Genomic DNA, 15,394 nt, shown 5'->3' with positions numbered 1-15,394 from the left:
GAGGAGGAGGAAGAGAAGGAGACGATGATGACTATGTATCCAAGGTACCTTTGTTTGTATTAAATAATTTGGGGTCTCTAGTTGACAATTGAGAAGTGGAATTACTTCTCCATGTAACACTGCCTTTACTGATGCTGTATGCTGGGAAAGCCTCACTGTGGTGACTGTGAGAGCTGCTTTTTCATTTCTGTGGTGATATTTGTATTCAAGCCTCTAGAGAGTAACAGTGAGTCTGAAATGATTATCAGGTTCCTGTGGTGGTTGTGAAATTGAGTCCATTTCAAGTTGTTCCTCTAAAAGTATCTTTCTCTGAGACACAGGAGTAAGCTTTGTCTCTTCTGTTTTTGTGAAAGTACAGGAGGCATTATTGCTGAGAAGGTGACTCTGGGTGTGAGGAGGGACAGCCATATTGCTAGGTGTAACTTTATTGAGCACAACAGTAGTACATGCTTACTCTAGAATGAACAGGAATATCAAAACATACAAAGCAGAAAATAGCATTGACTTTTTTTTTGTAGTACATATATGTACCATGTGTTTATAGCACATGTAACTTGAATCTTTTCAAGCACTGAATCTGCTGATAATTTTTCTGCTCTTCATAGTCATTGAAAACATTTTAGTGCCTATATCAGCTCTTATCTTATCAGCAGACGGTGTTAGATCTCATTTTGGGTGGTTGTGAGCCACCATGTGGTTGCTGGGATTTGAACTCAGAACTTTTGGAAGAACAGTCAGTGCTTTTACCCACTGAGCCATCTCACCAGCCCCCAAACTATCTTCTAGAAGTTCTTTCTTCTGACAGATGGTATAGGTGCCTTTGTTTCTAACATCAACCCAGTAACATCAAATACTGATGATATCTTTGTTGCCAAAGATATAACTAAGAAATAGCTTCCCTGATTATCATTAGAAAAATTATTGATCTTTCAATTTTAATTCATTTGTAGACATCTAGTACATATATAATTTGTCATGAACTCCTCCTTTTTGTATCAAACTATATGGTCTCTTTAAAACTAAACCTCAGCTGGGCATGGTGGCGCACGACTTTAATCCCAGCACTTGGGAGGCAGAGGCAGGTGGATTTCTGAGTTCGAGGCCAACCTGGTCTACAGAGTGAGCTCCAGGACAGCCAGGGCTATACAGAGAAACCCTGTCTCGAAAAACCAAATAAAATAAAATAAAATAAAATAAAATAAAATAAAATAAAATAAAATAAAATAAAATAAATAAATAAAACTAAACCTCTATAAATGTTTAGTTATAGTTGCTATTTTGCTTTTTGATTTTTGTATGCTCTTCGGGGATCTAGAGTTTTTATATTTTGTATCGACTGGTCTTTTTCCCCTCTTTGGTTTCTCTTAATTGTTTTTCTGTGCAGAAGATCCTCTTCCACCATGAATGTAACAAACACTAACTTTCTTCTTGTCAGCAGTTTTGTTTGTTCTTGCCTGTTCATTCCATCAGGAGTTACAGAGTAGTTTTGTACCTCACTTTTCAAAGCTCACTGTCTTAGTTCCACTGGTTTATTAGCCTTTCATTTTAGTGTCTTTAATGTGTTGCCTTTTTATTTTAGAAGTTATCCCATGAAGGCCTGTGTGGAGTCAGCTAGACGTAGCTTAGTATTTTAGCTCTCTGTTTTACTGTTAGGGACTCTGAACAAACTGTTAAAAAATTTCAAGTCAGTGTTTTATCTGAAGAATGAATAGAACAAGAACTTGTTGGTTGTATTTTATGTGTGGAGAATAGCATGTTTGTAGAGTCTAAAGTACCTGCTCATCTAATGCCTGCACCAGAGTAAGATGAAGTAAGAAACATATTTTCATGAGCCCACTGGGTGATGACCAGTGTCTGGAGAGGAAGCTGTTTATCTGCAGATCCCCACTATTCCTTTGGATTATCTTGTCTTCTTTATCCTCTTGTCTGTTAACACCTCCTCTGCCCAGGGACACTTTGGTGAGTATTCCCATGGGATATAGATATCTTACTTTTTTTATTATTGTCCTGAGAGGGTTGTAGAGCTAGAGCCACCCACATACCTGTAGAAACAGCAAATATTATAGACTAAACTAGACAAGATCAATAGACAAGAACAATTTACAAGAGGGAGCCTTGAGTATTTGGGACAATTCTTCATGGAATCACTTTGTTCTATTAGGGCTTATGCTGGGCCACACATATATCATTTTTATTTGATGATAGACAGTACTTTTGTGCATGCCTAGCATTTTGGATTAGGAGCTTAGGCCTATCATAACTCCAAGGTCAAGTGCTTATACTTGATGAGAGCCTAGTATCAGGCCAAGAGCTGTTTTTCAAAGACAAGTAGTTATCCAAAGAGAGTAACCTTCACTGTGATTCTTTGATTGAGCATGCCATACATTTTAAGCTGGAATGAAGAAGCAGAGGTGTCAGAGTGGCATCATTGGCATAAATAAAATAGGAATAAAAGGGGGACAGAAAAATCCATTTGTAGTATTCACCTTTTGTGTCTTGACACTGTTAATTTTTTATTTTGTAAGTTTCCAAGATCTTACTTTACACTGACTACTTTTCTGCCATGTGTGCTTAAAATTAAAAGCCAATAGCCGGGCGGTGGTGGCGCACGCCTTTAATCCCAGCACTTGGGAGGCAAAGGCAGGCGAATTTCTGAGTTCGAGGCCAGCCTGGTCTACAAAGTGAGTTCCAGGACAGCCAGGGCTACACAGAGAAACCCTGTCTCGAAAAAACAACAACAAAAAATTTTTAAAAGCCAATAATGGTAAAAATGTGAAAGAGAGGAGAATGATAGAATTAAGTTCTAGTCTTAAATTAAGTTTGGGCATAATTCTCCAGTTTTGGAGGTGTTTTTCTTCAGTGGTGCCTCGTGTGTTTGCTTCAGTTGTGTTTGCTGGTGTGGAGCTACACATTGACAACTGAACTCTCCAGCTCAGGCTCAGGTGTTAAATGAGCCTTGGTGACCTGGCTAATCTCTTGTGAGGACGTTATTTTGATGAATATTTCTTGTTAAATGAAAGGATACTTAAAATCATATGTACCCCTACAACACCATTTACTTTGCAGCATAAAGCCTCAAATCCAGGGATTTTGCTCACTGTTTTTTCTTGCGAATCAGTCAGATCCACAGAGGTTCTAAACTCGAGTTTCTCAGTTGAAAATTGTATTTTGAACTATTTTGTGATACCAGCAGGTGGCGGCAGAAGATAACCCTATGGTAAGCCAATAATTTGGTCTTGTGTTTGAACCTCCAGCTGACCTGTCTTTTGGGGCTGGGCATTGGCTACTACTTCAGTGGCTTGCTGTGGATACGCATTCTGGCAAACTACGTTTCTTAAGTTTTGCATTCTATTATATTGAAGTGTATAATTTTAGTTTTTTGAAACGGAGAAATTTGATAACTTTTATATTATAAATTAAGGTAAATATATATAATAAAATATGTGTTAAGTCAATAACAATAATTTTCAATTGTATTAGAATTGTAGAATGATTTTCAGCACAAATTTATTGAGCCTTGAATAATTTACAAACCACTTTGTAATACATATTGAATACACGTATTTTTTCCCCCCAGAAAGGACTAGCCTTAAAGTCAATGCCTTGCCTCCACCTCCCAAGTGTTCTCATTAGAGGTGTGCCACCACTCCTGATTCTTTACAGATTTTGAGGGAGTGAGTTTGGGTCTTCATGCTTATGTAGCAAACACTTCATTGCCCGTACTAGCTTCCTTAGCCCTATCTTAGTTTTAAATGAGTGAAGTTGGTTAACATTATTATTATTATTTTTTGATCTGTGAGTTTTTGCCTAAGGCAAATTTTACTTTTTTGACTTTTCGCCGGCAGAGAATAATTTGGATTTCTTGTTCTGCAAATATATATGTGCATAAATCAATAATAAGAATAAAAGTTCTCTTTTTATGCTACAAATGGTAGATTATTTTCTGTTTATGAAAATATAGCAGACATTAGCATTCATCTATTTGTATTTGGTAGTTTTTCTGAGGCTGATGTTTGAATGGTGTGGAGAGTGTAGCTAGAAACAGAGAGTCTATCTTGGGTCTCCAGCCCAGTTTATCTTTGTTGTTTTCTTCCCTTTTAATAGATTTTATGGGGGAAACTTATGTTATACAGAGATCCAGAGATTTAGACATGTCACAAAGGTGCTTAAATATACACTTATGATTTTTATATACTTGTGTGACTCTTATAGAAGATTGAGGCTATGAAAAGAGGTAGAAAGGAAGAAGAACGTACCACTCTGCAATATTTGTGTTGTTAAATAAGTTGTGTCTGTCTTGGCAATTTATTTTTATGCTTAGTTTAAAAAATACTTGTTTTATATGTATTTATATATATATATATGTGAGTGTTGTATGTGTGCTATGTGTGGTGCGTCATGCATGCTCCTGATCATACAAATGTGAGAGCCACAGTAGTGTACTAGATGTCTTCCTTTATTATCTTTCATCTTGTTCCTTGAGCTGGAAGTCCAGCTTTTTGCGATGGTTGGGCAGGAATGCTTGGGCTGCCCTGTGTCTGTGCCCCAGTGCCTGGCTTCTTGTTTGGGTGCTTGCGTTCAAACTCAGGTCCTTGTGCTTGCGGAGTAAGTGCACTTACACAGCAAACCGGTTTCCCAATTCTGCTGAGTTTTTTGTCACTGTCATTTTTAATGTCATGTATAGTTTTTTTTTTATTGTAAGCCTTGTTGAGTAAAATTAATGAGAGTGGTAAGGAAAGAGCTGAGCTAGTTTCAGCTGTAATTCACACCTTTTTTTTTTTTTTGTCCTTGTTTTGGCTGAGTGCTGGTGCATTACACTTTTTCAGTCTTTTTTTTTTTTTTTAAAGATTTTATTTATTTATTTTATGTATGAGTACACTATAACTCTCTTCAGACACACCAGAAGAGGGCGTCATATCTCAATATGGATGGTTGTGAGCCACCATGTGGTTGCTGGGATTTGAACTCGGGATCTTCAGAAGAGCAGACAGTGCTCTTAACCACCAAGCCATCTCTCCAGCCCCTTGTTTTTGTTTTTTTGTTTTTTTGTTTTTTTTTTTTTGTTTTGTTCTTAACATTTGTATAAAAATTTGAATGTCGTTTCTCTTCTGTTCTTGGTAAGGGCAGAGTTGTAACCCATTTAACAGGAGAAAGCCCAGTGATAGAGTTGAAGTCTTTCCAAGGTCATGACAGCTAAGTAGTCCAAACTATGGCAGATATAAAATGCTTCTCACTCATATAACTGCTGTAAAGATGGTTAAGCTCCTCTAAATTACAGAGAGGGTGAATACCTGATTTTTGGCCAAGACAATGTAGTACACTGGGTATGTAGAACATATCTAATGTGTTGGGTTATTAAAATTGAATTGATAAAGTGTTTTGGTGTGTGTGTGCTGTGTGTACACATATAAACATGTGGAGGTCATAGGTCAACCTCAGGTGGTATTATTCAAGAACAATCCACTTTGCTTTTTAAAAACAGAATCTTTAATTGCCTTGCATCTCACCAGTTAGGATAGGCTGCCTACTGGCTAGGAAGTCATCTCCACCTCCCCAGCTCTGGGATTATAAACACATTTCATTCCACATAAAACATTTTTATGTGGGTGCTGGGGGCTGATCTCAGGTCTTCATGCTTGCAAAACAAGCACTTTACCAAAGGAGCTGTCTCCCTAGCTCCTTGAAATGATCTTAAAAAGTTTCCTGCAGTTTGAAGGTGTTTTAAGGAGGCTTTATGTATGTATGTATATGTGCTTGCATGTACACAAACTAAAAAGATAACTCTAAGCGTTGCCTTGTCCTGTTTAATTGGCTTAATGATCATGGGCTCAGTTAAGCACTTATGTCACTTAGTGGCCTAATATATCCAATATGGCTTGAATAAAATGTTACTGATGTGTTATTTTGGTAGATAAAGTAATTAAGTTTATTGATGCCCTTCTCACACAAAATAGTAATTTTGAGATGGCATAGAGTAGGGGAGAGAGAGAGAGAGAGAGAGAGAGGCAGAGAGAGACTGAGAGAGACAGAGAGACCGAGACACCTGGAGTCAAGTTCCAGGTGTTCCATTGTGAATTAGGGATTTGTGTGTGAGGGGAATTTATCAAAACTCTTTAAAAAAACATAATTTGCTTTTGGGTGAGATAATTTTCTCCTACAAATTTCTATTTCTATGTTATTTTGGAGTTACTGTAATTATTTTACTTTTAGTTTCCTAGCAAGTGGTTCATCTATTTCGTGTAAGGATTCTAGTGAGACAGTGATCTTTGTTGAGTCCATTAGAAGCAGGAGTAGCTGTCCTTTCAGTTTAAAACATTTCTTTGTCTTGAGAAGATAGAAAACATGAATCTTTTCTAAGTGATCTTCTTTCCCAAGAATGAATATAAGTAGTAAGCATTGAACATTCACCGGACCCTGGCCTAAGGGGGCTTGGCAGCCATTCATTGTTATGTCTGAGATCTTTTAGCTTCCTGATAGCTCCAAAGCTCTGCCTTTAGATGTCATCATACTGGGGACTAGGGTTCCAGTTTATGAGTTTGGTTAAATTTTTGTCCACGATAATGCCTAGTCTTCCCTCTCATTAATTTGTAGATTTAACACAATGCCAGTCAAAATCCCAAGAGGCATTTTAAAAGATTTATTTATTTATATTTATATGAGTTGCACTGTAGCTGTTTTCAGACATACACCAGAAGAGTGCATTGAATCCTGTTACAGATGGTTGTGAGCCACCATGTGGTTGCTAGGAATTGAACTCAGGACCTCTGGAAGAACTGTCAGTGTTTTTAACCACTGAGCCATCTCTCCAGCCCCCAGTAGGTATTTTTTTAATGGAAATTGGTAAATTTACCTAAAATTCAGATGAGATTTCAATGAGTTTTCAATGGTCTGAACAACTTTGAAGAGAACGAGTTTGGAGGGCTTTCTACTTCAAGATGTTTTCAGTCCACAGACTTTACAGATCATTGCAGTGATCAAGACAGCTCAATGGCAGCATAGAGACAGAGCAGCATTCAATCCAGCGGGGACGGAGTCCAAGGACACTCACATATGTACTGCTGATTGACTTTTGACAAGGGTAAAAAGATAAAATTTAGTGAGTAAAGGATATTTTTAACAAATAGAATTAGAACAGTTTGATAATCACAGACAAAAATTGACCTTTAGTCTATACCTGGTACCACATGAAGTAGCTTGAAGAATCATAGAGGTAAATGTAAAGCCACAAAAGGAATAGAAGCAAATAGGAGAATCTCTGAGATACTGGGCTACACCATCTTGTCTTATACAATACCAACATCAGGATTCACGAAAGAAATGCTTCATAAATTTGGCTTTGTTACATGTGATAAACTGTTCTTTGATTAGAAAAAGAACCCATGGATTGGGAAGGAAAACCTGCAGATTTCGTAGCTGTTTTCAGGACATGTGAAGAACTTTACTTTCCTGGTGGGAATGGAAATTACAACCAATTAGGAAAATATTATCAGTGTTCTAAAATATGAAACACATAGCAACCATCTTCTGCCATCTTCTGCTGCACACTTACTCAAAATGAAAGCCTGTGTCCATTGCAAAGTCTGGACATTCATGGTTAATAACAGCTTCATATGTAGTAGCCACAAGGTAGGAGCAACTCAGAGCTGACAGGTGAGACAATTCAATAAGGGTTGTTATGGTCTGTGATACAGACACAGAACAGACAGAAACCAGACCAAAACAAAACAAAACAAAACAAACAAACAAAATGCCAACACAAACTACATGATCCAGTTAAATAGAACTTGTAGAAAATTCTCTCTTTTGGAAGTACAGAATTAGTAGTTGGCTGGAGTGAGTAAAGGGATAAAGATAGCAGGAAGCACAGATTCTATAAGGGGTTGTGGAAATGTCTGGGCAAAGATGTGTTCACTATCGGTGGGTACAAAGCCAACACTTGCCAGAACTGTACACTTGTGCATTAGTCAGATTTATGTTGCTGTGATAACATCTGAGGTTGGGCCTTTGGAAAGAAGTGTTTGCCTTACAGTTCTGGCTGTGCAGGAGTAGGGTCTCTTCATGAGTGTCTTGTTCCTAAACCTTCCTCCCCACCAGAGAAGTAGCTAGTTATGTGCTGAATGTCCTACACTAACCCCCCTCCCCACCAGAGAAGTAGCTAGTTATGTGCTGAATGTCCTACACTGGAGTGGCCTCTTTTTATACTGACTTTCTGGGTTTGTTTGTTTGTGTTTATTTTTGTTTTTGTTTTTAAGACAGGGTTTCTCTGTAGCCCTGGCTGTCCTGGAACTCACTCCTAGACTAGGCTGGCCTGGAACTCAGAGATCCGCCTGCCTCTGCCTCCCAAGTGCTGGGATTAAAGGCGTGAGTCACCACCATCTGGCTACAATGACTTTCTGTAAGAATGAAGATGTATTTCCATGAGAAAAGTATTAACCCCTTCACATCACTCTTTAGAAACTAACCATCTTTCATGAGACCATGCCTCTAAAAGATTCCACCCCTTCAGCATTGCTATACCGGACACTAGGCTTCTGAGCCTGGGCATGTCAGGCAGCACATTGAAACTGTACCTGAATCAGAGCACCGTGTGTAATTTACTGCACAGTGGGGCTATTGAGGTGAACATGTTTTAATTTTTTGTACACATCACAATTTCTTCATTTTTTCATTGACAATGAAAATTTATTCTGAGGCTGGAGTTGAGAACTCAAATGATGAAGAGCAATTGATGCATTACAGAGCTTGGATGTGGGAATTTCTCATTATAAAATTGCAGACATGTAGAATTACTACTGGAAGTTTAGAGAATCAAATTTATTCTGCCCAAAGGTATCTCAACAAACTAGGAAGTGAAGCATAGTTGTTTTCTGGCTTTAGATCTGACATTTCTTTTGGTTTTTCTTTTATTTTTTTAAATGAACTATTTTACTAATTTTAAAATTTAAACATTAAAAAATTGTGTTTTGTCTGTGTGTTTATCTGTGTACCATGTGCATGCCTGGTGCCCACAGAAGGTAGAGTTGGGTCTTAGATCTCCTGGAACTGAAGTTATAGATGGTTGTGAGCTACCATGTGGATGATGGGAATTGAACTTGTGTTCTCTGCAAGAGCAGTAAGTGCTCTTAACTGCTGAGCCATCTTTCTAGCCCTGACCTGACTTTTTGAACCTGAGGTTGATTATAGAACAAAGGCCCCTTGTCAGAAGGAATGGATGTTGCCCCATAGTGCTTTAGTAGGTTCTTAACAGGTACAGAAAGTTTCTTTTTTAAAATATGGTTTTCTGAAAGGGATGTGTGCCATATAAACTGTTTCCTGTAAGTTGAGTATGATCCTTGACACAATGATATCTTCTTATAATATAGGCTACTTAAAATTGCTGTTTTCCATCATACCTAAAACCAAGCAAGCACTCAATGATGTGTCTCTAGGATATAATAATTCACATAATAGGAATTACTGTCTTATTTCATATATCTGGAAAACCTTTAGGAAAATAATGTTGAACAGTTAAAATAGGGAGCAGAGACCACACACAAATGTTTGTACTGAACATGACACACTGCTTTGATCCAGGCCCATTTATTCTTTCTTCAGATACAGTTCCTGAAAAGTAGTGCTTGGACCCCCTCACTCAGAGCAGTTTAGGCATGGGGAGACTGGATGGATACATGGAGATTGTTAGTAAAGAAAACCAGGAGCTGATATACCTAGGTCGGGAAGGGGAAAGAAACAGGAAAGGAAGAGGCAGAAAGTGGTGAGCCTAGCATGCTAGCTGCTTACAGTCTTGCAGACTAGTTGCCTCTGGGAAGTGATGGTTAATAAAAGCAGAAAAGCATAAAGTGCTTGTTCTGTGGTGGTACTGGCTCAATTGTCAGCCATTCCTTCTTTCATTTAGTACTAATGATGTCCATACATATAGCATTAAGCCTCATTTCACAGGTGAGGAACCTGGAACCTAGCAAGGTCGCCACAGCCTAGTTTGAGACTTAGGTGTGTGCGTTTATTTATCCCTCATTCTACATGCCCTTCCTGGTAATTGTAATTATCTCTTGTCAGTAAAGAAAAGAAAAAAACTTTTTTCTCTTTTGGAGGGTAAATTTTTCTAAGTTATCCTGGTCAGACTTGTATACTTTAGTGGTTTTCCCTGTTGGCTTCCCTGTTATATGGGGTTAGAAGTGTGTTTGGCCTTAACTTTTTATTTTAAAGATCAGAACACATTAAAGTATTTTAAAGCAGTTTTTTACTTTACATAGTAGGAATTATTGTCCTACTTCATATATCTAGAAAACCTTAAAGAAAATAATGTTGAACATTATTTTAATTTAATTTTAAGCTTTAAATGTTTAAATTAGTTTACCACTATAAGATGTTAAGACAAGAGCTGAGGATGTAGTTCAGTTGGTAGAGCGCTTGCATAATATACATGAGCAAGACCCTGGGTTCCAGCCCAGTACCGGATAAATCAGTTGTGGTGCTATATGCCTTTAATCCCAGAACACAGGAGGTAAAGGCAGGAAGATCAAGAATTCAAGGACATCCTTGGCTACATAGAGAATTCAAGACCAGTCTGGGATATATGTGATGTAGCTTCAAAAAAGAAAAGAAAAAGATATTAAGACATTGATTTTAACTTTCTATTTTTTTGGTCTTGAAAAGATTAATTGTGTGTTATGTGTGCATCAAATCTCTAGATTTCTGGATAAGAAACTATGAATTGATGTTATTACCTTACCTATTATATTAAGTGACTGTCTTTTTATAAGTGATTCAATTGTTCAGGAGTTTAGTTCCCTGTCTTCCACGCTGTCCTAGGAGCAGGATGTGTGTGCATACATATGTTAACTCATGCGATAGCACACTGTTCACTGTGTGTCTGACTCTGCATCTCTAAATGTTGTAAGCATGACCTTGACGGAAAGATGTGAAGGAACAGTTTTTACCTGTTTTTTTAAATTGCATACAGTACTCTGAATGCATTGATATAACTTTTAACTTTGACTCCATTTTAAAGATTACAGCCATTATTTTGAAGCTCATTTTTGAATTTTATTGTGTTTTCTATTTTAAAAAATAGGTGTTGGGTCAAATACTCTGCCTGTGACATACTTGACAGCGTACCCTTATTTTTGTTGCCATCTATTGTGTCATAACTTGGCCAAAAGGGAAATGGCTCTATGAGCTTGCCCACTGGGGTCACAGTTTCTTTCCCACTTAGAATTCTTTGCTAGAACTCCTGTGACATAGTTTTTAGGATTCCAGGTAGTCTGCCCCAATACTCACACGCTCTGTAGCTTGGCAAGTGACAGTGCTGCCTGCTCAAGGACTCCTGTGTCTGAGCAATGCTTGGCTCATGGAGTTCAGTAAGTGCTAGTTTCCTCTTGACTATCTTACGAGGTTTAAACGGGTATGTATATGAAACACGTAGCTTGCTCTTTGTTTTTATTAACTGACAAGTAGATGCTAGTGGCTCTAATTAAAATATTTCAGTGATGATATGTCTAAAGAGCTGTGTCTTTGGATCTCTGCATATAAGATATCTTTACTTAATTTACTTGGGGGAGTGAGGGAAAGTAAACAGTTTCTATATTAGCTTTCTTCAATAGATAAAAATATTTAAAGTAAATATACATCATTTTCTAATAGTCAAGTTTAGATAGTCATTTCAAAATGGTATTGATTTTTATTAGTAAAATAGAGATCTTGATGAGCATCATAACTTTGAAACAATGTGTCAGTGTCTAACCTGATTTTCTTAATTTTTCTTATTGTCATCTTTATAGGTTTGTGGAATCTTGCTTCTTTATTTTCCAATCTTTGTTTATTTGTGTTGATGCCTTTTGCCTTTTTCTTTCTGGAATCAGAAGGTTTTGCAGGGCTGAAAAAGGTAAGTAAATTGAGTTTGGATTAAATTTATTAAATGACTCATATTAAACTAGAAGTTGATATAAACAGACAGTTGAATTACTAAATAATTATGTTTACATACTGTTGATAATATTAATAATATTGTACAGTGAATACCTTGTGTACTCAATCAGGGAGTACGTTTATGGTGCACTCCACCTGGAGGAGTGTCTCCTGTGGAGCTCACAACCTGCCATCACAGCTATTAGTTAGGCCTTTCAGGGAGGCCTCATCTACTTCAGAGCCTAGTAGGACACATTTAAAATATAGATAGTAATACGTTATAAAATCAAATACTCTGCAGTAGATAGACCCCATGATATTGAGAATGGCTCATCTTACACAAATGTGGAAGACTTGGGGCTGAGCATAGTGGGAAGGTCTTCAAGAGCGTCTGAAACAGCGTGGCCTTACAGTAGGGGAGAACTGACCCTGACTTTGATACAGTGTCCAGCCATAAGCTTTTGGAATATGATTTTGGGATATAATGAAAAGATTTAAGTAATTAATGCTTAATTACTTACTTAATTAATACAGTAGGACATCTTACAACATTCTGATTTTTACTTCTATTCCTATTTTAATATATGGAGTGAATTGTGCTTATCTATCTAGTGTGAAATTGTAAACTGTGGATTATTGCTTGTTGTCCCCTTTTTGTATGTGGGATATGAACGTTTTGGTGTATGTGTTACATATGTTTTTGCAGGTCCTTGTACATGTATAGGACAGAGAAAAATCAGCTGTCTTTCTCAGTTTTCTTTTATTGTTGTTTTTTTTTTTTTGAGACAGTGTCCTCGATGGATCTAGAATTCCTTAATTTAGCTCAGCTGGCTGACCAATGAGCTCCAAGGATCTTTATCTCTGCCTCTCTAACACTGGAGTTACAGTGTTATATATACCTCTGTACCAGCTTCTACATGAGTGCTAGGGATTTGAACTCAGGCTCTCATGCTTTCATGGCAAATATTTTACTGAAGTGTAATGGACTTGTGTGTCATTCTTGCCCAGGAACATGCTGATGACTGGTTTCAGTTTTAGTTGTGCTGCCCAAAGAGTACTGTTGATGTGGGGACAGTCTGAGTGACACTGGGGAAAGGCCCTGAGGCGTCAGGCATTTCTGTGGACTAATCTTGTTCCTTCAGATGTGAACACTGGAGATGAAAGCCATTGGCTAACTTCCTGTTTAGTAAATGTACAGAGATGAGAATGGCTTGTGCTTTGCTTTCAAGATTCACATTGAGAAAACTGGCTTTTGTATGTTGGAATTATTTTATATTCTCTTGTTTTAAGACTAACAAATTATGTAATAAAAATAATTACTTTGTTTTAATTTAGAAAGCTGCTGTAGCTAGGTGTGGTGGGTAGTGCACACCTTTAGTTCTAGCATTTGGAATGTAAGAGACAGATGGATCTCTGAGTTTGGGGCTAGCCTGGTTTACAGAGTGAGTTCCAGGACAGCCAGGGATTAACACTGAAACCCTGTCTTAAAAAAACCAACCAAACAAAAAAGAAAGCTGCTTTACTATTTATAGTTCCTAGAAGGAATTATGGCTAAAGCGAAGCTCACTGGGATTAAATAATGTTAACTTGTCTGAAGACCTAGTGTACAAAATAGCAGTGGCGTGACTCCTGACGTTTCCAGAGGCATTGCTTTGTAGTCCCACACTGGAAAGCACAAGGAAGCCAGTAAGAAGGTGAGAGATGGTCAAGGACAGAATGTGGAAAGGGAAGACAAGAGGGCCAAGAAATGCTGACAGCAAGAGCGGTTGTGTCATTAGAGAGTGTAAAGAAAAGGGAGGCATCCTGAAACCCAAGGCCAGAGTGTAGAATACACAGCTTGACAGAGTGCTGCAGAGAACGGGAGAACCGACAGCCTGAGGGAAGGCCACTGGAGACTTTAAGATATTGCTTTCCGTGAAAGTTTGGAGCTAGAGTTTTTCATAGATAGCTGTCTGTTCATCAGAAACTTAGTAAGCAGCTCCATGTTCAAGTTACTGTGTCCTTAAAGGAGCTTGCTAGGGCTGCTCATGAAGAGCTCAGACTCTGCACTGAAGGTCAGACAGTGGGGATAATCAGCAGTACACACAAAGAAGCCATAGCTTGTCATATGCTGAGGAACTGTGAGAGCCACTGACAGAAATGGTGTCTAGCTGGGATGGGGCTGAGCCTTGCGGCTGAGCAAGGCTTGGAAGAATACATTTCAAGGCTTGCCCTTGGTCTTGAGTTCTGATTGAATTGATGAATGCTAGAGGATGGAGATCAGTGGGGGTGGGGGTGGTTACAGGTGGCCTCAGGATAAGGTTCTGGAGGGTTCAGCTCTGGCAGGTAGTTTAGATTGGATGCTGAAGACAATAGGGAGCTGGAAAGAGTTTCTCTGGAGTGTTTTTTCACCTACTGTTTCATGTAAGTGTAGTGATAATTCTGCATTTCAGTGTTTCTCATTTGTTACCAAGGAGAGGAGTACTGTTGGAGCACATATTCTACCTAGTGCCAAGGGAGTCATGCAGGCAGTAGTGCACAGATATATAGGTATAGATATGTAGACTCACTGAAACCACCAGCTAGTGTCTGCTGTGTGCATAATTCCTCCTCTTCCTAACCCTCCCTGGGTACTGTTGCTTCACTGTTACTCTTGTGGTGTTCCAGGCATATCTGCGCAGTGCACACTCATTATGAAGATGTAGTTGTTAGTGAGATAGATCATGACTTAAGGCAGCCTGTGATTTGTATAATCCTTGCCTCTGCTTTGTCTGCACTGACCAGCCCTGAAAGGGACTCAGTTACAGCTTGTGAGGCATAATTGACAACAGGCTCTGGAATTAAGACTCAGGCAAAACCTAGGAAAAATCACCTCTTGTGTTCCTCCTCTTAGCTCAGTGAGTTTCAACCTTCCTTTTTTTTTTTTAAGATTTATTTATTTATTTACTTACTTATTATATGAAAGTATACTGTAGCTGTCTTCAGACATACCAGAGGGCATCAGATCTCATTACAGATGGTTGTGAGCTACCATGTGGTTGCTGGGATTTGAACTCAGGACTTTCAGAAGACCAGTTAGTGCTCTTAACTGCTGAGCCATCTCTCCAGCCTGAGTTTCAACCTTCCTAATACTGCAACACTTTAATACAATTCATCATGTTGTGGTGGCCCCCAACCATAAAATTATTTTCTTTATTTCTCTTTTTATTTATTTATTTATTTATTTATTTATTTATTTATTTATTTATTTATTTATTGGTTTTTCGAGACAGGGTTTCTCTATGTAGCCCTGACTGTCCTGGACCTCACTCTGTAGACCAGGCTGACCTTGAACAGAAATCCCCCTGCCACTGCCTCCCAAGTGCTGGGATTAAAAGCATGTTCCACCACTGCCTGGCCATAAAATTATTTTCATTACTGCTCTATAACTGTAACTTTGCTACTGTTATGAATTGTAATGTAAGTATCTGTGTTTTCTCATGGTCTTAGGCCACCCCTGTGAAAAGGT

At 38.2% G+C, this 15,394-nt stretch overlaps 1 protein-coding gene across 6 annotated transcripts in view; it reads left to right on the top strand.

Annotated features, from left to right (window-relative positions):
• The window catches only part of Lmbr1 (limb development membrane protein 1), a 155,032-nt gene that overhangs the window by 49,000 nt on the left and 90,638 nt on the right, over positions 1 to 15,394 (top strand). For 5 of the 6 annotated variants that reach the window (XR_004121481.1, XM_031380269.1, XM_031380266.1 and 2 more), the window contains exon 5: positions 11,781 to 11,884. Coding sequence is in view for 5 of the 6 variants with exons in the window: in XM_031380269.1 (XP_031236129.1) it covers positions 11,781 to 11,884 (104 nt within the window). In the remaining variant the exon portion in view is untranslated. The remainder of the gene's footprint in view (positions 1 to 11,780; positions 11,885 to 15,394) is intronic. The other variant, XM_031380268.1, reaches the window with a different exon arrangement.

This window comes from Mastomys coucha, unplaced genomic scaffold, assembly GCF_008632895.1.
Source record: "Mastomys coucha isolate ucsf_1 unplaced genomic scaffold, UCSF_Mcou_1 pScaffold19, whole genome shotgun sequence".
In the NCBI taxonomy this organism is placed as follows: Eukaryota; Metazoa; Chordata; class Mammalia; order Rodentia; family Muridae; genus Mastomys; species Mastomys coucha.
Note: the sequence above shows the minus strand (reverse complement) of the source record. Positions and strands in the feature narration are given on the sequence as shown.